This window comes from Musa acuminata, chromosome BXJ1-8 (genome assembly GCF_036884655.1).
Source record: "Musa acuminata AAA Group cultivar baxijiao chromosome BXJ1-8, Cavendish_Baxijiao_AAA, whole genome shotgun sequence".
Taxonomy (NCBI): Eukaryota; Viridiplantae; Streptophyta; class Magnoliopsida; order Zingiberales; family Musaceae; genus Musa; species Musa acuminata.
Window position 1 is genome coordinate 44,840,412 of NC_088334.1, and position 24,413 is coordinate 44,864,824.

Below are 24,413 nucleotides of genomic sequence, written 5' to 3' on the forward strand. Positions count from 1 at the left end.
CAAGTTGAAAAAGGATATTATTCCATACACCATATTGTGGCCAATTGAATATATTCATCTCTTTTGTTGACTTCCTCACTAGGTTGTAAGAAGCTTTTGCATGGTCCCCCACTACAAAAGGGCTGCAACTTTATTGTGCAAACTTTTACCCTTTACAGATCCTTGTATCTAATTTAGCTGCAACTACTGAACATGAGACACTTTTTAAGAGGTCACAAGGTGCAAAGCCTTAGAAGTGCATTGCAATTTTGAAGAGCTAAACTTAAAATAATGGATTCATCCCAAAAAGTCACCTGTTTCAGCACTGACATAGCATGACTCCACTTGCTACTAGTTGTGCTTTGATGCAGGCTTTTTGTCAGGTTCTCAAAGCTTCAATATCTAGTCACAATAGACTATGTGCATGGATGGGCTCATTATATGACATGCAGGTTGTGACGTGCGCCTTTTGGATTTCTAATTGTGAGTTAGGTGAAAAGTCGAGGAACCCAACAACCAACACTCCTGAAATGGATTTCTAATCTTACTATTATGATTCACAGTCATTCCTTATCTATCAGAAAGGTCACAATTTTGACTGAAGTAAGATGGATGGCACAGACTCAAGCCATGAATATGTTGGAAGGGATGTTACTACCTGATTGAGCCACACTGGATGTCTGATGAGGGATGTTATCCAATAAGCATACTGGATTGGGTTTGGCATCCTGCTATTTATTAGTTGGGTTATAAGATCATCATGAAACAAGGACTTAAATCTGCACAACTTGCACAATGACACCAACCTCTCTCACCCACAATGTTAAGCTCAGGTGATGACACAACTAGAGGAGCCAAATGTAGAGAGAAGGCAAGCCAACAGTCTCATGTTTAGTTAGTTTGTTCTTTGAGCGATTAGCCTTAGAAGTCATGTAGGGCTTCATGGTGGTGAGCTCACACAATCAACATGATGGCATGAAGAGGATAAGAAGATAAACACACCAGTAATAGTGACTTACTTCATGGTAGAATGGACATTTGTAGAACTTCATGGTAACATGATGGCATGTAGAGGATAAGAAGATAAACACACCAGTAATAGTGACTTACTTAAAAGTATAGAATTCCAAGAAAAAGGGTGCCATTTTTCTTTCTGTTCTCAGTTGAGGCTCCTTTTTTTTTACTTTGTGTTCCTAAGCCTTTCACACCTTTAAAAAGGAATCACAAGAAAAAAGCTGTAAAATAAATGGATAAAACGAAAAAAAAAAAAAAAGTCTCAATTGAGCATAAAGGGAGAAAAAGGAGGCTCTCCTTTTTTTTTTTCACCCGCCTTAATTTATATAGTAAAATTTATACATTCCAGGTAGCCCCTCTGATCTTTGATTATTCTCAATCCAAGTAATCAGAATACCATACTTTTGAACTCCGGAGAAAAAATCAATATTTTAGGGAATTAGTACATAGAGATATTGATATGTTAGTCAAAGTTATCAATTTTGATTGGAGAAATAGGATCAGCAACTTGGAAGTGCCCCACCAGACGAGCAAAAAACATCATCTGTTGCTCCAAAGTGAACTTGATGTTCTCAGCCTGTGCCACAAAGCCATTGATTATGTCAGGAACTCACAGACCGCAATATTCAATTAGGAGGAAAATGTCAATATTTTATATGAATCACCTTTCTAAACCCATGTTGTTCTCCTTCGTATTCTATTAAAGCAACCGGCAAACCCTTGTCTATCAAAGCCTTGTATATCTTCCGAGCCTGAACAGGGGGTACAACCTGCAGTACATAACCAAAATTTTCAGGTAAGGTCATTGCTTTGATACCATGAGATGATTGTTTCAAATGTAGAAATGCTGACTTCTTGAAGTGAGGCATGTCAGCAAAGTCTGGTTACTAAATTTATGTACAGATTGAAAGCAGAGTATATATTGACTCAATCCCGCATGAATTAAAAGGAGTGTAGAACTTGAGGGTTTGATGGCAAGTATAAAACTCGGAGGCCATTGTAAATAAAACCCTCGACAAGTAGCATGTGTTGAAAAAAAAAAAAAGGTAGCATGTGTTGCTAGATTAACATGGATGCAAAAGTCCATCTTAATATATGAACCAAAAATTGCTAGTTCCTTGTTTATTCATGACAAAATAAAGCATTTGTTAGGTATGTAGTCGTTGCAGGTGTCTGCCATATATGATTTTGAGAAGATATATATTGTCAACTTAACCAATTGAAAGTCCTACCTGTTAGTTGTAGCTCAAACAAAGATATTCAACTCATGTGACTTAAAAAGAGTAAAATAATATAGGGAAAGAAGAAAATCAAGTCATGAGTGCAAATATTAACTCGTGTGTATACCTTGTCCTCTAAACCTTGGAACAAAATCACTGGGCAGGTAAATTTATCAACAAAGTTAATCGGAGACCTTTCAAAATAAGCATTTTCACTTCCTACAATCACCAAAGTAGATAAATGTTATCAGAAGACCTAGATAGGCAGTCAGATAGTAACTAGATACATAAGATTCCATACTGACCAACAAGATTGTCAAGATAGTAAGACTCAAATTTGTGAGTTTCTGCTCTCATCAAAGTTAAGTCAGCTACCTGTTTTTCATTAATGTGGAAAAGGTCAAAACTTGAAGATATTAAGAAACATAACAAAATGCAAATGTTAGTGCAAAAAATAGAAAAGGAGTACATAAGCAAAGACATTCAATTTTTTGACTTACTAGGATTCAAAAAGTTGTCCAGGATCATATTGCTCAAATATGTAAACTGAAGCTCTACCAATAATCATTTGTCAATTGTGTAACTGAACTATCCGAAGATTAGAAGCTACCTGCTTATAATCATAATTAAAGGGATTTTTGCTCCATTTTGTTGCAACTAAAAGTTGTGTTGACTCCGATTATTTATCATGTCCAGAATGTTTGCCAGATAGCTACATGAGCTTAAGAAACCAATATGGTTGATTGACTGTTAGGACTCTAGCTTGGAGAGTCCTAATTGAGAGGGACATTCATGTAAAACTGTTAGGACTCTAGCTAGGAGAGTCCTAATTGAGAGGGACATTCTGTTAGGACTCTAGCTATGAGAGTCCTAATTGAGAGGGGCATTCAAGTAGGAGATGTTTTCTTAGAGAAGAATTAGGAGTTGTAAGGGAATAGGAGTCTTAACTATGAGTCATACTAGGAGTTGGTTAGAAGTAAAAGTCTTAAGTAGGAGTCCTATTAGGAGTTAGGGTTTAAAAGCCCTATAAATAGCCATGTATTCCTTCTCTTTTCATAAGCAATAGATGAATCTTTTCTGCAGCCTTTGAGCAGCAACTTGGAGGGAGGAACCCCTATAGAGTTCCAAGGAGGCCGTTCCCCTAAAGAGATCAACCCCAAGTTTAGAATCTGCAAGGGTTCTAACACCTGGTATCAGAGCAGCGTTCTTGGCGTCTCGCTGCCCTTCCACAGCCATCCATCAACCCTCAACAACCGTCCAAAGCAATTCCCACAATTGCTTAAAAGATCATCGCCGAATTCCACCATCATCTCCACCACCACGGATCATCCTTTGATCTCCCCGTGAATTGCAACAGGTTCTGGTTTTCTACCTTACTGCTGCTGCAATTTAGTTATCTTTATTTGAAAATCCCAAAAAAATTATTCCTATATTGCTGCATAAACTTTTCGTCATAAAGTTTTCATCTCTACGACGAAAGATACATTGCAGAATTCCAACCGTATAGCACTCTGTCTGTTTGATCTTGCTACTATGTTTTTTCTATCCAAATCTCCACGAAATTTTATGACATCTTTGATACTTCCTAACACCAGATTTCCCTTTGGTTTTGTCAAAAAATTCTCAAATTAACCATTGATATTTTACATCTAATCTGCTATACTTGAAAATCTACACCGTAAAATTTCAGCCACATAACACTGATTGTTTGATCTTGATACTACGTTGTTTCTATCCAAATCTCTACGAAATTTTTATGATAGCTTTGACACTTCCTAATAGTGGATTTCCCTTTGGTTTCATCAAAAAATTCTCAATATAAACTTCTGATCTTTTATGTCCAATCTGCTATACTTAAAAATCTATGCTGCAAAAAATTTCAGCCGCATATTGTTGCCTTAACCCATCTATTTGCAATCTTTTTTGAATAAAATTTCTTATACACTTTATAGATCATCTTGGCTTCCATCTAAGATTGATCTATTGAGGAATTCATCTCTAAAACCGATTTTTGTGTTGCTATAAATTTTCATCGTAAACTGCTGAAATTTTTCGACGAGAATTCTGCTATCGCAAATTGCACCAATTTCCTTGCTATTATACTGCCGAAATTTTCTTGATTAAATTAGTCATCCTTGCTGTCATATAAACTGTGATTTTGCTATCAATTCCCTCCTCAATTCTTTCAAGTTTTTGGTGGAAATTACGTCGAGAAACCGCTGTTTCTTCGACGACAATTCTGCTCTTACAAGACAACACATACTTGCTGCAATTTCCACTGATTTCTCTCAAACCTTTGCTGTCATCTACCACAGATCCAAAACTTTCATCCACAGCCCTAAAACTCCACCAAACCAAACCCTCAAACTGCACCCAAAACAGCCACAAAACAAGCCTAAATCGTAGCCTACATCCACCGATCCACCAACCCTTTCGACCATCACTTCTCTCAACCTATATATGCCTTTAACCTGACAACAAAAGAGAGATCTTAACATCATAGATTTAGAGGCATATACTATGGCATCTAAGGAGGCAATCGATGCTAAATTCGAAACCTTGGAGGCGCGAATGGAGGATAAGATTCGGACGCTCTTTACTGAACTCAGATTGGGCCGACTACTAAGCCCGAAAAAAATCATATCACGGAGAGAGCTTTGCCCAATCGCACCAAGCCCGAAGAGATGACTTTCAAGGGAGGGGAGGCACTATGACTGATCTCAACTATCCATGCATGAGAGTGGACTTCCCTAAATGGGAAGAAGGAGACCCGATTGGTTGGATCTCACGCGCGGAGTGATATTTTCGGTACCACAAAACCACAGACGCATCTATGGTGAAAATTGCGGCTATACATCTTGAAGGGGATGCCATACAATGGTTTGACTGGTTTGAACATATACTTATGGAGTCTTTTCATGGCAACAATTCAAAGAAGGACTGCTGATCCGCTTCAGACCAACCGATTACGAGAATATTGACGGACAACTAGCAAAGATCCAACAAACCTCCACCATTCGGAAGTACCAAACCAGGTTTGAAAGGTTATATAATCAAACTTGTGATTGGTCTCAAAAACAGCTATTGAGGACCTTCATTGAGGGCTTGAAGCCGGAGATCCGGGAAGAAGTTAAAGCGCGACAACCATACACGCTTATGGCAGCTATCTCTTTCGCACGACATCAAGAGGAGCAATTGAATCATGAAGCTCGGAGGACTATGGTCACTCCTCAACCAGCAATACTGAAGCCCTCAGCCCCTCCTACTGTCGACCGAGTCCCTGCACCAAAGAGGTTGATAAGAGAAGAGCTTCGGGAGCAATATGCAAATGGGTTATGTTGGCATTGCGACGAGCCGTGGAGCCATGAGCATCGCTGTAGTAAAGGGAGACTTCTTATGATTGAACCAGTAGAAGAAGAGGTCATTGAACATCCAAAAGAGAGCCTTGAACATAAAGAAGAAGATGCAGAAGAAGAGCCACAACCGACCAAAGTTACGGTACATGCACTAGCCGGATACTCAAACCCGCAAACAATGAAAGTTGGAGGCCTTCTCAAACAACAACCGATCATTGTTCTTATCGACACGGGCAATACAAATAACTTTTTAAACAGTAAGTTTGCTGTCCAGATGGCCTTACCTATCAAGAATTGCAGTAGGCTTGACATTAAGGTCGCCGACGAATGGATTTTGAAGTATGATTGTAGGCGCCCGCGAGTGAAACTGTTGCTGCAGGACCACAAGATAATTTCAGATTTCTTCCTTCTCGCTCGTGACGATCATAAGACCATGCTCAAAATTGAATGGTTGATGACATTATGTGATGTTTCTTGGAATTTTATGCAACTAATTATGAAATTTTGCAGTAAAGAGAAACAGGTGATACTGCACGGGAAACGTGAGGGCGACGTAACGATGATTTGCACACAACAAATGGAGAAGGTTTTGCATAAAGCATGCAGCGGATTCTTGGTACAACTTGAGCAACAAACAAAGGGAGAGCTAATAGAATTTAACGATTCAAACCTACTTCCTTTGCTTGTTGAATTTTCAGATATATTTATGGAACCGTGCAACCTACCTCTTACCCATCGGCATGATCATTGTTTAATGATTCTTCCAAGCAAATCTCCAGCAAATACTCAGCTAAATCAGTATCCACATCTCCAGAAGGATGAAATAGAAAGGATTATAAAAGAGATGCTCGAAACAGGAGTTATTCGGCCAAGTTGCAGCCCCTACTCTTCACTAGTGCTACTTGTACGCAAGAAGGACGGAACATGGCGAATATGCGTTGATTACCGAGCTCTCAATGGCATAACCATCAAGGACAAATACCTTATTCCAATAGCAGATGAATTACTAGATGAAAGGGAGCACAAATCTTTACAAAGCTGAACCTTTGATCCGGGTATCATCAAATATGAGTGTGCGAAGAAGACATACCGAAAACCACCTTTTGAACACACAACAACCCTTACGAATTATTGCTTTCTTCAACAGAAGGTGGAATATCTTGGGCATATCATATCAGAGGAAGGTGTGACAATGGACCCCTTCAAAATTGAAGCAATGCAAAACTGGCCTACCCCGAGAAACGTAAAATTGCTACATGGCTTTCTGGGTTTAACAGGCTACTACTGCAAGTTTGTGAAAAACTATGGAGAGATCAATGCACCACTTACTTCCTTACTGAAAAAAGATATCTTCCAATGGTCTGACAGAGCCTCCGCTACCTTCGACAAACTTAAGGCAGCCATGACGACGACGTCGGTGCTAACACTACCAGATTTTAACCGACCCTTCATTATTGAGGCCGACGCATCTGGAGTTAGAATTGGAGCCATTCTTATGCAAGATGGTCGACCACTCGCATACACTAGCAAGGCATTATCTCCCTCCCATCAAAATAAGTCAACATATGATAAGGAGATGCTCGCCATTGTGCGCGCAGCAACGAGGTGGAGACCCTACTTGATTGGTCGACGATTTCAAAATAAAACCGACCATAAAAGCCTCAAGTATTTTTTGGAGCGAAAGATACCATCCCCTGAGCAGCAAAAATGGGTAACAAAACTTCTTGGATTTGATTTTGAAATAACTTACAAAAAGGGGAAAGAGAATGTTCTTGCATATACGCTTTCGTAGCTACCCGAGCAAGTTGAAGTTTCGGCCGTTTCACTTCCGACCAGCGACGTCCTTGAGGATATTAAGATGGAATGGTAGGAAGATTCAGATACTAGTAAGATTATAAAAAATTGGAGGAAGCACCAAGCCCCATGGCTCATTACAATCGGGACTCAAAAGAATTTTGCTATAAGGGACGCATTGTGCTTGTGACAAATTCTACTTGCATCTTCAAGAGCAGATTTTGGACAAAGTTATTCCATATGCAGGGTACTAAATTGAAAAGGAGTACGACATATTACCCACAAACCAACAGCTAGACGAAAGTTTTAAATAGGCGCTTGGAGACAGCCCAAAACCACCCACCAAATATGACTACCCAAAGAGAACTCCAGACCCAGCCAAGTGCCATTATTGATCGACGGATTGTGACTCGACGACGACAACCCACTAATGAAGTGCTAATAAAGTGGGCGAATCTACCAATAGAAGATGCCACTTAGGAGAACTATGACGACTTGAAGATCAAATTCCCAGAATTCACGAATCATCAGCCTCGAGGACAAGACTGATTTGAAGAGGGCAGGTCTGTTAGGACTCTAGCTTGGAGAGTCCTAATTGAGAGGGACATTCATGTAAAACTGTTAGGACTCTAGCTAGGAGAGTCCTAATTGAGAGGGACATTCTGTTAGGACTCTAGCTAGGAGAGTCCTAATTGAGAGGGGCATTCAAGTAGGAGGTGTTTTCTTAGAGAAGAATTAGGAGTTGTAAGGGAATAGGAGTCTTGACTATGAGTCCTACTAGGAGTTGGTTAGAAATAAGAGTCTTAAGTAGGAGTCCTATTAGGAGTTAGGGTTTAGAAGCCCTATAAATAGTCATGTATTTCTTCCCTTTTCATAAGCAATAGATGAATCTTTTCTGCAGCCTTTGAGCAGCAACTTGGAGGGAGGAACCCCTATAGGGTTCCAAGGAGGCCGATCCCCTAAAGAGATCAACCCCAAGTTTAGAATCTGCAAGGGTTCTAACATTGACCTATTCCCATATTATTTTAGCTTTTTAGACTGGGCTTTCTCAACAAAAATTTGGACTCCAACCTCACATTAATACACTATAGGTTCCATTTGTCTGCTATACTCCCAGGAAAGTATGATGATCATACTTTACTGCAATAAGGAACCAAACTCAATACCACTTGCAGGTTAAGTTTAGGACCAAAGAAAACCTACATCATTAGGATAATATATTGTCTGTAAATTATTTCGGCAGGTTGGCAATAGTATTTGAGCTAACTGAAAAGGTTCTGTAGCTACACAACAATGACAACCATTTCCACTATTACAGATGAAGTCTACACTGTAGTATTAAAATAATCAATTTAAAATGATTATCAAAGACAGGGTTATCACAGGTAATACCTTCTATCAAATATAAACTACATGCAAATTAATACTCGCAATTTCTGCATTTAGTCACGATGATAGTGCCTGATACATCAACATCAACTTACACCATACAGAGATGCACCAGCTTTAAATGTTTCTCTGAAAGCAAGACAAGCTAATGTGGTGTATCCACCAGCTGACCTTCCAGTTATACAAAGCCGTTCTCCATCCACCTTTCCGCATTCTACCTTGAAACCCAAAAGATTTATATTCTTGGTTATTATCAACAAGGTCATGCTTACACAGAAAAAAAGAGATTCAGAAAAACAGATACCAGAAATCTAGCACAGCTGCAACAATCATTAACATCAACAGTGCCCCACTGTCCTAGAAGTCTTTCTCGGTATTCTCTCCCATAACCTTAAAAAACATTTAGGTCAGTCAATATCGTATTTCTGTTTCTTTCTTGCTGTATTCCACAAGCATAAGTTGTCATGAACAATACATGGAAAAAAATTTAAGGTGGCAAATAAAAAGATTAAAGATGTAGTAACAACCAACTTCTTTCTAGTTTTGAAGAAGCAAAAGGTTCACTGGAAAAGAAAACCAAAAGGCCAGAATAGCCTGAACATGTAAGTTGTCAAAAAAGTGACTTGAACAAGAAAAGTTATAAGTAACGAACCAGTACTTCCTCCATAGTTAACATCTACAAAAGCCCACCCTCGACTAGTCCAGTACTGGATATTAAGATCCAGTATACAATGTGATTCAGATGTTGGTCCACCTGCAATATCATTAAGAGACCAAATGCTGTTAGTTATCCAGCACATACTTTTAATTCCTTGTATCAACTCAGCAAACTTCAGATTTAGGCTTTTCAAAAAATAGACCTACATTTGGTAGAATTTGAACAAAGAGCAATGGAAAACATATAAGAATTGCATATTAAGACAGCAGTCCACACATTTAAATGTCATAAAGAGATTTTGTGCTTCTTTACAGCATAAGGTACACATCAGTGAAATGTCAAAGCAGGATATTAATCTTTGAGAATCCATATTTTATCAAAGAAGGAAATCATAATAATGAGGATTAATCAGTGAAATGTCAAACCTTTTCAAAAGAAATTCTGAGAATTAATCAAGAACTTGGACTAACCAAGGGTTACAACTTATAAAAACAACAACAACAAAGTCATTAGTCCCAAATATTTTGGGTTCGTTACATGGATCTTCTACAGCCATTGAGATATATAAAAAATCATATATTTAGTTAAGTTCAGAATACATTAAATCTTTATTTATAGTTTCTATTAAAGTCTTTTTAGATCTTCCTCTATCTCACCTCGTACCACTAATATTAATTATTTCACCTCTTCTGACTACCGTATCCAGAGATCTCCTCAGCACATGCCTATATCATCTTAAACGATTTTCTCTCATCTTATCCTCCATCAAAGCGATACCTAGTTGTTCGCGAATAAAGTATTTCTTTTCATATCTTTCCTAGTAACCCCATACATCTATCTCAACATTCTCATCTCGGCAACACAAACTTTTTATATATGTTTTTCTTAACCACCCAACACTCAGATCCAAAGCATTGTTGATCTCACAATTGTCTTATAAAATTTTTCTTTTAATCTCAAAGGTATCCAATGATCATACAAGACTCTCAACACCCCTCGCTATTTTGACCATCGTGGTTTTTACTCTATGAATAATATCTTTATCAATCTCTCTATTTTGTTGAATAATTGATCGTAAAAACCTAAAATTTTTACTTAAAGAAACTTATTGTCCATCCAATTTAACTATATTCTCTTGTTTGTTTCTAGACTCACTAAAATTGCATTTTTAATATTCAATTTTAGTCCTACTTAATATAAAATCTTTAGTTTTCATGATTTGCCTCCATAGCTAAGTTTATAACTAAATCCACTTAGGCTCCCATAAACTAAGATAATACTATCAGTAAATAACACACACTATGAAGGTCTATCATGTAAGTGACTAGTAAATTCATTCATTATCAATGTGAATAGATAGAGACTTAATACGAATCCTTAGTGTAATCTGATGCTAATAGGAAACTCACTAGACACACTCCCTATAATTCTAACACTAGTGACTACATTATCATACATATCTTTAATAATATTAATATAATTAATGGAAACACATTTTTTTTTCTGAGACACACTATAATAAATCCTAAAGAACCCTATCATAGGTTTTCTCTAATTTAATAAAAACTATATGCAAATCTATTTTTTCTCCCTATACTTTTTCATTAATTGTCTTAATAAATAAATAACTTCTATGGTTGATCTTCTAAGTATAAAACAAATTAATTTTCAAAGATATTTATTTTAAGTCTTATCCTACATTCGATAACTCTTTCCCGAAGTTTCATAGTATGGCTCACGATTTTAATTCCTTTATAATTTGAACAATTTTGTATGTCACCCTTATTTTTGTAAATTGGCAAAACTCTTTCTCCATTCATCAGGCATCCTTCTGAATCTCATGATTTTGTTAAATAAGCGAGTTAACCAAGCTACTTCTTTGTCCCCTAAATTTTTTCAGACCTCAATAGGGATATCATCAGGTCCTACACTCTTAGTTATTTTCATCTTCTTTAATGTATCTTTTACTTAATTAGCTTTAATTTTATGAATAAATCTATAATTATTAAATCTACCACTATTATTTATCGTTAAACCTAAGTCCTGTATAATTATCATTAATAAGTATTATTTGATCTTCATTTTTAAAACATCTAGTATTACCTAAATCCTTATACTTTATTTGTCTAGCTTTAGCAATTTGATATATGTCTTTTTCACCACCTTTAATACCTAATTTATTATAAAAATTATCATAAATTTTATATTATTCTTGTCATACTAACCCTTTTTTTAGCCTCTTTTTTATATTCTTTATATCTTTAAATTTTTTTCTCATTTTTATAATTTTTCCAATCTTTAAAACATAATCTTTTAGTAAAAATTATTTTTTGAACTTCCTTACACCACCACTAACTTTTTGTTAAGGTTGCACCTCTACCTTTAGTCTCATCAAGAATATCCTTTGTTAACCTCTTAATATTATTAGTCATCGTACTCTAAATAATATTAATATTATCCTCATCTAAGTTCCAAATCGCCTCCCTTTCCATTTTATTCTTAAAAGTGTTTACATTATCATCTTTAAAATTTTACCATATAGTCCTAGTAATTTTTTAAACCAAGGATTGAAATTTCGTACCGTATCGAAGTTTCGAGATTCGTTCGATACAGTACTATATACTGAGCGGTATATATATATATATATATATGTATGTATATATGTATAATCTTTTTCTGCAAATGTCGCCTTTATATGTATATATATATATATATAATCGTTTTCATCACGACGTCACCTCTCTTCTCCCCGCGGCGCCGACGAGGCGGAGGACTCTTCTCCCAAGCGGACGAGAAGTCACTGACAGACGAGGGAAACCAGCGTCGATCTCCAGGTTCTCCTCGTCTCCCTATTCTTTCTTCCCCTTCTCCCTCTTCTTTCTTCTCTTCTTCTCCCTCGGTCCCCAATCGACGGTCCATGAACCGGTCTGCTAGCGGACCGATACATATTACATACTGCCTGGTATGGGCGGTATTATTCGAAACTAAAAACCTTGTCTTTTCTTCTTTCATTTTCTACAGTAAATATCTAATACCATGAAGCCATGAACCTATGTTGATTCATCAAACTTTCGTTAGGTATAACTTTACAATTCTTACAAATAACTTTATCTATCTTTCTAGTGAGAAAAAAGTCTATTTGATTACAGTTATGACTACTCTAATAAGTAATTAATGTTCATCTTTTTTCTTAAAGTGAGTATTTACAATTATAAGATCATACGAAGTTGCAAAATCCAAAATCATACCACCATCTTTATTTTTCTCGCCATAACCAAAGCCCTAATGCACCCATTTATATTCACTATATATTTTCCCTACATGACTATTCAAGTCTCCTCCAATTATAACGAATGATATCATCTAAGCTTTCCCAAAATTCTCTTTTTGTTTGATTATTCAATCCGACTTGAGGGGTATAAACACTAATGACATTAAAAACATCTTATCCTTTCATAAATTTTAGAGCTATAATTTTATCTTCAAATCTTTTTACATCTTCAACATTGTTCTTAAAATCCTTATCAACAACAATTCCTACATTTCTGTTTTTAACTTTTTGAGCATACCAAATTTTAAATCCAGTACTATCAATCTCTCTAAATTTTTACCCTACTCACTTAGTCTCTTATAAGCAAATAATATTTATTCTTCTTTTAATTGTCTGTCGAATCTAATTTCTTCCCTGATAGTATTCCTATATTCTAAGTTGCTAACCTAACCCTCTATTCTTAGACTATTGGTCCAAAATAATAAGAGAACCCTTGCCTACTTGACACCACATCCGGGCACCGATGTGATAGTCGCTTCCAGACGACCTCCTAAGCCCTAACCCATCGTTTGCAATTCGAGATATCTATGTGGTGAAGGTGACTCATATCACTTTTGAATGACGACCTAGCTCTATATTGAAATATATTAAGATTCATGTTCATGAGATCTGACATATTTTTACGCTAGTTGTCAATGACCTAAGGTAACTCTCCACCTTTTTCATCTTTACAACTAATAAGAAGCTCTCTCAAAACTGGTGGACCTCCATATCAAGGAAGTTAATTTCAAGTATAAGACCTATGTAGGTTAAATTGCATATCGTGCAAGTTTTGTTTATAGAGAAAACAAAAAAAAACATGATAAAAATCAAGAGAAAATGAAAGAAACCTAATTTAGGGTTATTTCTCAACTATTCTTGACAATTACAATAAGTATTGATAACAATGAAGTTATATTAGGTTAGAAAACAATATGATGCAAAATAAAAATATAAAATCCTTATAGATATAGTTTAAATCCACAAAAATCTAAGGTTCAATTTTGTATATGAAGCCCTAACTTAGGTATAATTGGCCAAGCTTTGAAGATCAACCATAAATCCTAACATAATTGCATGAAATTAACCTAGACAATAGTTTTGGATTTACATTGATTTAAAGAAAATACAAACTGGATCTTAATATTTAAAATTTCTTATTGTGCCAATCAATCTCCCCCAATAGGCCTAAATAAATTGGAAGGAAGTTAAGAGAGATTTAGGTGAGTTCTAAAAGAGATTTAAAAGAAAATGAGAGTCGGAAAGAGAGAGTGAAGGGAGAAAAAGAGGGTGAGTGGTTGCTAAAAGGCAGGCAAAAGAGGATCCAATGCCTCTTATGGATGCTAACACCACAACGTGAGGTTAGCAGCCCGTACAAACCTAGTAAATGGGTCTGTGCTAGCAGTGAGCCTTATTATATGGTAAGATATTAATATGGTAAAATATGTAACCCTCAGCCTTCAACAAAAATCAAATTAAACAGAACTGATACACTTTTCAACATGAATAGACATATTCCATAGTTTTGCATGTCACATCCTGAATGAACTATCTTATACAAGGCAAAAGCTCCATTAACTAACCATACATAGCAAGATAAATGCACAGAAAAGAACTGACAGTTCAAAAAGATAAAAGAGTAATTGTTCTTTAACAGGAAATATCATTACTGACCATGGCTTTTGACCAATAATGGAGGTTTTTCATCTGAACATGCTTGATAAATGGGATTTGAAGGAGGGTAAAAATATGCATAAGCATTCTGGCCGGGACACTCAGTTGGAAACTCAATAATTTCTGGCAAGCTAAAGTATGGTTCATATTTTGTTAAATCTGGGGAAGACGACCAAAGTACTGAAGATTCTATTGCTTTTGATTGGGTTGCATCTAGTGTCACCTGATAAAACAAAAGAATGTCAGATGTCATTGATAATTTGAGATCTTAAATGCCATGATGCCAACAATAATCTTCAGTGGTTCATTGTTCAACCTTCACAATTGACAATGGATGGGTAGCTGATGCAGCTTCAATATATAAGCAACAGGAGCCAGAAACCTGTCAAAACCACAGGTATCGGAACTTATCAGCTGTTTAAGCAACTAAAATCTTGATTTAGGGGACACAATAAAATGTATATCCACTCAACAATTCCTGTTTAAAGGGACACAAATTGTCACCACTCAACATTCTAAGTAATCAAACAAATCATAAATTAATAAAAATCTTCTGGACCACAGATGTCAGAACTTATCAGTTGTTTAAGCCATTAAACGTCTAATTAAGGGAGACACAAGAAGATGTAAATAATAATCCACTATTTTTTTTTTTAGAGGGACACAAATTGTCAATTGACACAACCACTCAACAGTTATCCTTTTATACTATAACCGTTAGACTTACAATGTTACCAATATCAGTCAAATGAATATCAAGTGACGAAAAGGAACCCTTAACAGAGTCCAAAATTCCAATGTAGGACCTCCCATTCTGTCTGCGAAAGGCAAAATTATTTTCAGGTAAAGCTTACCAAAAATACTAACAGAAATTCGAAAGAGAAAATAAATTTATAGGAACCTGTAAGTGCAAACAATATTATCATTTTCCCCATCTTTTCCAACAAAATCATATGAGCTAATGCCAAATACCCATAGAGGTCTTGTAAACTCGGCATTAAATGGATAAACAGCTACAACATTGTTTTTGTGTTCAATCTGCACATAAAGATATAAAAAAATCAAATCCATAACAAAACAAATGATAAAATGTAAGGAAAATACACATTCCACAGAACTAACATATAACAAGTGATTTACTTTATCAGGATTTTAAGCATGATGTCATAAGCGCAACGGACTATGTAGAAGCCAGAGGAAACTTCAACCATTTTATCCTTAAGGAATCTCATACTCACAGATTGTTTAGAAGAAGAAAGGATAACACCAGGATCCTGGTTCTGAAACGGATGGTTCTAGTTCTACATTTTCTGGAACCGGAGCCAAAGAGGATCCCAAGTCCCAACAGTTCCGTTTTGATTCCAAAACCAATGTTTTCAGTTCTAGTCATTCTAAACCAGAACTGCTTTTTTTTCAAATAATTGTTAATTTAAAAAATTAATTTATAGCAGAAACACAATCGTAATTATATTTCAAAATTTTCATCAACACGGATATATTTCTATAGACATGATGCGACTTACATGAAAACCTTCTCATTAACTTATATGGGAAGTTAATAGTAGCAATACAATGCTATACACAATTTTCAAAATTTTCATCAAAACAGATAAATTTCTATACACAATTTATAGCAGCAATATAATACTATTTCCATACGCATAGCAACAGTACAAATTATTGAGTACTTATCACGATTGTTTACATTTAGAAAGTGAAAAAATGAGGAAAGTTATAAAATAATCATTAACTTATATGACCATTATAGTGCGACTTATAATCAACAAACTACCCCCAGCCTTCTCAATATTGTTGTTTATCTAATACATTGAGTTTGGTGAATGAGCTAGTAGAATTAGCAGGGAGAAAATGTATTGTTGCAAAGAAAAAAGAAACGGAGGGAATTGTGAAGCTCGAACTCCAAGCTTGATGTTTATCTAATATGAGCTTCAGTCCTACGGTCGATGATTTGTAAGTATTGATTAGCCATAAACTCATAGGAGAATGCTTACTAGATCTCCTTTCTTGTTGTAAGCAGCATATATCTAAGATAAGTCATCTGTAAATGCTTTTCCTTATTGACCTTACAGAGGATAACGCAAAGCGGTTCCACTCCTGTTATAATTTCATTAACGACCTCACAAAATCTAAAAAAAAGAATTATCTTTTCTAACTTTTTTCCATCACTTGATGTTGAATACCTTTAATCTGACCATTCCTGTGATATGGCCATTGCCTTAAGACCGTGCCTCTTTTGCTTGATTGACTTTAAGGCGATGAAATTTGTAACAGACCGAGTGATGCCGGGTTGGAGTATCTCACTATTTGTATGCTTCTGCATCAACGAGTGGACTATGATGGTTGTAGATAAACTTTGTCACCAACTGTGCCCTTGCCATACGCTTTCTTACTGATGGTAACTTACTAATGCCCTTCAACATAAGGTCCATGATGAGCTACATATAAAGTCCAAAATAGTATTTCTCTTCGCTCCTTCAATTGTAAATCGACCTTCTTAAAATTAGCTCCATTTTCAGTCATAATATGGACAATGTATCATGGCTCGATCTCCTTTATCACAGTGTTCATTAGGTTCTTAATATAGTTTGCATCTTGAATTTTATTGGAAGCATTAACCAACTTATAAAATATGACCCTTTTATTGCAATACATAGGAAAGTTGATGATGCTCATTCTTGTAGATCCGATCCAACTATCACACATTAGTGTAACCCCATATTCATTCCACCGGCCCTTGAAGGATTCGATCCAACCATTCAATTCTGCCACCTCCTCATCAAAATAAAGGTTGTGTATCTCCTTTGGTATTGGTTGGATCCTTGTGTCAGTCTTTTGAATTAAAGACATCATACTCAGATAATATGGAACTTAAGCTATGCTTGTTGGAATTTTGTGAAAGTTATTCCACGTTACTATTGTCTTATCAATATCCCATTTCTTTTCTTTTTTGTAAGCATCATCAATTCTTGTTTGTTCTGTTGTGTGTGGAGGATAGGCTTGTGAATCAATATCAACAATTTCAGGTGTTAACCTCATTTTTCAAGTTTTTCAAGTTTTTTGGTGCCATCGACATGCCCTGTCATACCAACACTAGGCACATCGGTACAGCGCGGCACGTGCCCTAGTCGGAACAATAAGTCAAACCTTAATTAAAACCATTAAGTAATTAACTTTTAGACCTAAAATACCAAAATAGGATGCATTTTAGCTATTGGCTTTTCCCCATATGATCAACTTGACAACCTCCTATTGTAAAGTTGAAGAACTCAAGGATGACTTCTTGATAAGTTTATTCCCCTCTTGTTAAAGAGGGTGAAAAGAACACTTAAATAGAACGTCAGGATAAGCAATAAAAACATCAGGCACACTTATTTCTTACCTTTGAATTTCTATAATAATGATTTAAATTCATTGTTTTAAAATAATAAATTCTAATCTTTCAACTAATTATTTTATTATATTTTTATTTTAAAATAATAATTTATAATCTTTCAAATAGTTAGTTTGTTAAATCTTTCTTTATATATTTTTTTAACATTTATGTGTTCTTCTTCTTAATTTTTTAACATTCAATCAATTAGCATTTGTGGATGTTTTGCTTAGTTACATATTTAATCAGTAAAGTTTAAACTTTTGTTGTTGAAGAAAAAAGATCATGCGTACAACCAAGGTATGCAATATCGTATCGTACCGGAGTTTTGACGTTCGCTCGGTACGGTACGATATTGTATACCGCTCGCTATATATATATATAATTCAACAATGTCGCTTCGTTTATATATATATATATATATATATATATATATATATATATATATATATATATATATATATATATATATATATATATATATATATATATATAAGATTATAAATATTTATATATAAATATTCTTATAAAAGGCGACACGACATCACCTTTTATAAAACTATTTTATATATAAATATTTATATATATTTATATATATATATTTCGTTCCGTCCGGTAACGGACGGTCCGTGTACCGGTCAGCTGATGGACCGATACGTACCATTCGTACCGGACAGTATTATTCGAAATTGCATACCTTGCATACAACAATATACAAGTAATGATAGAATAGATACTAATTTTTGTACATGTTAAGTTAATAGTCTCACTGAATAAACTATTCTTAACAAAAATCCCTGTAAACCAAGTTTTAGTAAAATTAATATTTTGTTATTAGTCTATGTGGAAGAACAATATGCAGTATATAGTATATACAAAGGAACCAAGGTTTTCATAAGGAATCATAAAGGACATAGCTCAAATTCATTATGTAAAAAAGAAAGGATTATCATCATTTTTTATGAGAACAAACAAGAAAGTGCAACAGAACAAGCATGGGAGTATGAAAACAGTAGACAGAAAAATAAAGTAACATGCAGACTAACAAAATAAATTGAAGATAGAGAAAACATTACCCATTTATAAATATTCCAAAACCCACTGCCTCGATCAGTGATGAAGAACAATTCCCCTGTGAAGTCACAATGAGAAGTAACAGATTGGAGAATGTAGGGGCAATAAACATCAACAATAAAATTTTTGAATCTATAGCACACATAATTGTCTCGCCATACAAAATGCCATCTCAAGATTGGATGTTTGACCATCACAGAGAGAAGTTGGTACAATGTGAAAAGATAATTGTGGTGCCGAGTTGAGACTACACATAAGGGCATCTGTTCAATACATAGTAAGTGTGGTACACTAGTATATTAAAAATTTTGAGATGTTACCTTATCGGCACCAACAACAAATATGATTATAGCATAAAAAGTCCCGCAACAAGGATATAGAGGTTGAAAATAATTTTCTAGATCCAACATACATTGGCAGGTCAAATTCTGCAAGTTGTCGAAATAGAAATGCATGGACACCAACAATTCAAAATTTCCAATTTATAAATGCAGGTAACGAGATCCTTGTGAGGACTCAAACTCAATAATTATACAATGCAAAAAAGAAAAGATTATGCACTTAAAATTCATCTTGGGCCAATGATTTGAACAGAGCTTATATTGATGGAAATTCACCTTGGTCTGATGGAAATAACATGATTCTACTACCAAACTGAATGACAGGACTCTACAGTTGGTGAATCAGGATCCTCAACACTTTTTAAGTTGTATGTCTATATTTTTTTATGAGATATGGTAGATTCGTCGTACCTGATTTTGGAGCTGCTCCCATGGCATATTATATTGGTAGTGTGCGAACCCTTGATGTATTGGTAACCATCATCATCATTAACACGTGTTCTAGGAGCCTCCTAAGGAAAGTATAACCATGGCATGTAGGGCAGCGAAGTTTGGAATCTACTAACTAACCTATTGCTCTATGATGTACGATCGATCAAACTAGAAAAAGATACCAACTATCACCATATATCTATTGGCCATGAGATCCTCCGTAATATGAAGGTTACGAATACAACGAGCTCTTATTAGTGTCAACATTGTAGACCCTCTGACGCATTTGTTCAAAGTCATCGATTGTCTATCCTTTCCTTTATCCTTCCTAACATAAACAATATGTATAAATCCTCGAGCTTCGCGATTTGAATCTTGGGTGGCATGCGTAAAGTATGGCTCATCCGTACATGCCCAACCTCAGACTAAGTAGCAATAATAATCAATTGAACATCGCCATTATTTCGATGCACCACTATTGATGTCGCTACTGTCATCACAAACCTCATGAGGCGCAGACCACGAGGGAGATGGTGTCTAATAAACGGACTGACTAGTGCTCATCAATCATGTTCTAGCAATATAATTACTCATTTGATTATGAATTCTTCCAACCTTATTGATTTGTTTATCTAATAATTTTCTTTAGCAAAATGGAGGCTACAATTTGGACCTAATCCAACAACTCCTGCTGACCTTAATGATTTTAGTATCATTGGAAAATTAATAAAAAAAATATGCATTATTAACCGTTGATCAAATAGGTAAATACATATTTGTACATATTAGTCACCAACATATCATATTTTAGAAGTGCCCAACAAATTCAAATTCAACATCCACATTGGTAGATCAAATCCATATGTCAATGTAAACCTTCCATGAAAATACAAGAACTAGAGTATTCTCGAAAAAAACAAGAAGCATCACAAGACCATTCAACATGAACCATATTCAAGCTCAGTTCTTGCTTAAAGCATACAGTTTTCAAATGGACAAAAATACAAACTGAACATATATATGAAAATTTTATCAGATCTTAATGAATAACTTAGCAGAAACTGATCTGATGCTGAATAAAATAGCATTTAGCATCATGAAAATACTTCAGAAATGAGTTGCTTCAAATCATGTGGAAAACATATGGGATGGCTATCAAGAGGCAAATCTTGAGTATCATAAAAAAGGGAAATATGCGGAACCAGGAAATATACCTTTGGGTGACCATTTTGGTTCGGTTGGAGACTCAACTATTGTAGGATCACCACCAGCAACACATATTCGCTTGGACAGCTCTCTGTGAATAAACATGAAACAAACAATAAGTATTGGAAGACCAATACTTACAATCAAAGTTAACTACATTGTAAAATCAAAGCCTGTAAAAGGAAATATCTCAAATAATGTCAAAAATTCAAATCAATATCCTATTAATAAGTAAAGAATTTTTTGCACCACAAGTCAATAAGACAGATGAGTAAAGCACCTTCACCTAATGATGATCAAGATGGAAATTCCAACGCAAAAGCTAACTAATAAGCTAGATAAAAGTTGAAGAACCCGAATGATAGAAGAAAAAGATATTATATTAAGCACCTATACGCAAACAAACTAAAAAAACAAGTTGACATTGACAAGGCTCTTATGGTCACTGAACCTTGTTGATCTCAACTCGAAAGCTCTGAATCAAGGAAAGTCCATTAAACTTCCCTAAGAATTATAATACACTCAAATAAAGCAACTATTTTATGTAGTAAAAGCTATTTTAGAATGTGATAGAGCCTTGTGTCCTCATTTATTGGACATGAAAGCAATGAATTGACTGTCAAAAGAAAATACCATATCAAACAAATGACTCAACCCAAAGATTGCCATGTTGATTGGCACATCATGTTTACTTGTGCTAAAGGTGCCAAGTGCCAACACATGACAAGGCCAATTTTTTGCCCTGTGCTGGTTGGCATAGTGGCATCTTGACCAGCACATGCCTGACGGTTGTCAACATGGCACTCCTTGCTTCAGCCATGCAGTCACTGACTATCAAGAGCAACATAATTATGCTTTTATAACCTCTTACACAGTGTAAAACATGATATGTCTATTTCCATATCAACGCATGTCCTCACCCATTCTCAGAGAAATATCCAACCCAAAGTTCAGCTTTATCCCAAGGCATGTTAGGGTGGCTCCACTCTATCCATGCCATCCTCTTCCCACTTGGATCAACACGTGGAAAAGCATAAAAGTCATTGCCGCTAACAAGTTCCTTTGGATCTTGAAGACATAAGATTAAGCAGAAAAGCATTATTTACAAATTCAGTCCCTCAAAAATTATGTCACAACTAGCATGTACTTGGTGAACACTTAGTAGCATAAGATGTAATTTCATGTGCTAAGATAAATATTTGCACAAAAATGTTTTACCTTGAATGTTTACATCATTGAGATGAATACAAGCAATTGTAGTGCTGGGATTCAAGTTGCTTTTGCGATGATCTGTAGAAAGCAAATGGAAGGGTGACATTGAAGAGTATGCTATGAACTTGCTACTTGTAATGTTGAATCTTTCAGGTGTTCAGTACAGCAATTAATGTCTCTAACTGACCTTCCATTACAGTAATATAGCGACTGAAGTGGGGGTCAAAATAGCCATCTGCATAACAGACTAAAGGTCCACCATAGTCAGGAGTAATAGGTACTGGTGAAGGACCTGTGAACAAAAGTGCCTGCTATCAAGAGGGTGATTAAAAGAACAGAAAAACTATAATAAGTGTAGTATGATAAACTGAAAATATGGAAGACAAAGAACCTACAACTAAAAAAGAAATGATGCCAAAAGTGCTGTTTATTTTAACATCCGTTGCAAAGGAGTAGCTCTAGATGCCGCTCTGTGAAATAATTAAGACTAGAAACAGGTACCATTTTTCTTAATGGATTTCGAATTATAACTTCCACACACACCAGGTTTTTTACGTTAGGAAGCAGGGAGTGTCAAAGAAAGAGTAAGATCATAACAACAAAGTTAAAGAGAAGCAATTTGTACCTCCAACAAAAAATTTATATAAGCGTTGATCTTTATAGTTAGAGAAAACAATGATATCCTCCGAAACAGCAAAAGCACCACCACCATACTCATGGGCCAAGGTTCGTGATGCAAACTCTGAATGTATAACGTCTGTTGGTTTATCTTCCAATTTTGTCGATTCCTTCACAATAACTGCACGTCTGAATACTTAATTGATTTAGCAGATGGTTCCCCGGCAACATAATAAGCAAGTAATTGCATTGTAAGCTCTGCCCTTTACAAGTATACAAATTTTGTTGCAAAAAGAAGAGAAAAAATGGTTGATAGTAAATTACACAATAGGCATGAACAAGTCTTTACTCGTTATAGTCAAATACCAAAACATGGTACGCCATGCAGAAATTACCTGCACAAGATTAACAGTTATTATATATTCAACTCTCTATAATTGCAAGTATCACCTGGAACCAAGCATTGAAGTTTTCGGTAACAAGAAGTGTTATTTTAAACCATGCGGCCACATTTTGGCTAGTTTTGGCAGTCACAGAAGGTATGACATGTGCACCGTACCAAATTGTCTCCTGCCAACGACATATCAGAACACCCCAAGCCGCCTGATATTTAAGATCTCAATTTGAAGGCAACCCTTGTAAGCATGGTAAGGCTGCTCATTTGTGGGCAACCTTTTGGTTCCGCAACTGACCAGTCAATAATATTGTCTTTAAAGAGTGGATTTTAGGACAGGCATAAGAGATCAGCCTAGTTACGCTTTTGTGCAAACGGCCTTTTATCTCCGTAGCCACAATGACTCGAGTGCTTATTTCCTATCTCGACCCTTATTGTCACAATCATTAATTTAGGTTTGTTGTCAAATCTTTAGGTCGATTAAATACTTCACAACTACCTCGAATGTAACAGGATCACAGAAAAGCAACTAGACAAAGCTCTCGACGTACCCTCCTTCCTCGGGGCGGGTCTCGATCCAGACGAGGCGGCCATCTCCCCCGACGGAAATGCCGCCGAGACGCTTATCAGCGCCAGCGACGACGTCGGCGGTGATGGGGGACTTCCAGGAGCCGTACGGCGCCGTGACCTTCTCGCCAACACCGGACGGTGGCGGAGTCGCCGCCGACGCGGACGCCATGGTCCTCCGAAGGCTGGACGGGAGGGTGTGGTGCTTCCCCGGTAGTCCGATCGAGAGCGAGATGCGGAGACGAGCGGGGGCGGCGAGGAGAGCAGTGAACCGAGTGGCCCAGGGAGCCGTCGAAGTGACCACCGCCATGCGCTTGGGGATTTTAAGGGCTATCCCAAGCAATCGGAGGGGTAGAGAAAAAATCGCGGTGGGGCCCAGCTTATGAGGTGACTGTCTACTGACCGTTGATGCCGGTGGCCACCCGATCCCATCGCCAAGAGTCTGGTTCGCGTGGCTTCTAACGGAGCACCATTCCACAAATTTGGTGGAAGTTTCTCCGGTTATTTCTTCCTTCTTTTTTTTCGACATATCTCGAGAAATAGGTGTTCAAACCTAAATGGATCTTGTGGATTTGTTAGAATAATAAAAATATATATAAGATCCAGTGCATATTAAGTGAGTGGTGATGAAATGGGCACATCCAAATCATGTTGCCCCACATTATTTGTATGTGTCGACAACTACATAATTAAGCATTGAAAGACTTGGAAAGGTTGAACCCTTCGGCGCACGTCACTAATCATTGAGAGCTTTAAGTCCGCCAGCTGGCTATATGTAGATGTG

At 36.2% G+C, this 24,413-nt stretch overlaps 1 protein-coding gene and 1 long non-coding RNA gene across 3 annotated transcripts; both read right to left on the reverse strand.

The window, feature by feature from the left end:
- Nucleotides 1–1,259: 1,259 nt before the first annotated feature.
- On the reverse strand, nt 1,260–24,180 carry LOC135588117 (uncharacterized). 2 transcript variants are annotated; one of them, XM_065080077.1, is made up of 18 exons: nt 23,614–24,180; nt 22,676–22,857; nt 22,238–22,342; nt 22,057–22,128; nt 21,759–21,906; nt 20,847–20,929; nt 18,862–18,917; nt 15,296–15,432; nt 15,122–15,212; nt 14,711–14,776; nt 14,395–14,617; nt 9,405–9,506; nt 9,057–9,142; nt 8,848–8,970; nt 2,519–2,588; nt 2,341–2,432; nt 1,659–1,763; nt 1,260–1,570 (listed from the first exon to the last, which is right to left on the reverse strand). In XM_065080077.1, the coding sequence occupies exons 1-18, from the start codon at nt 24,156–24,158 to the stop codon at nt 1,457–1,459; spliced, it is 2,400 nt and encodes a 799-aa protein (XP_064936149.1). In that variant the 5' UTR covers nt 24,159–24,180; the 3' UTR covers nt 1,260–1,456. The 2 variants fall into 2 exon arrangements, with proteins under 2 accessions (XP_064936149.1, XP_064936150.1); XM_065080078.1 differs by lacking the exons at nt 2,341–2,432; nt 2,519–2,588.
- LOC135588119 (uncharacterized) lies at nt 3,287–8,744 on the reverse strand. Its single transcript, XR_010476111.1, has 2 exons — nt 5,854–8,744; nt 3,287–5,493 (listed from the first exon to the last, which is right to left on the reverse strand). It is a non-coding gene; the product is annotated as an uncharacterized LOC135588119 (long non-coding RNA).
- Nucleotides 24,181–24,413: the final 233 nt, after the last annotated feature.

Coding starts and splice junctions, on each gene's coding strand:
- LOC135588117 (XM_065080077.1), bottom strand. CDS start 24,158: ATGTCGAAAAAAAAGAAGGAAGAAATAACCGGAGAAACTTCCACCAAA. Junction 22,129..22,237: donor CTATATTACTGTAATGGAAG/GTCAGTTAGAGA, acceptor TGCTTTCTACAG/ATCATCGCAAAAGCAACTTG. Junction 21,907..22,056: donor CAATGATGTAAACATTCAAG/GTAAAACATTTT, acceptor TATGTCTTCAAG/ATCCAAAGGAACTTGTTAGC.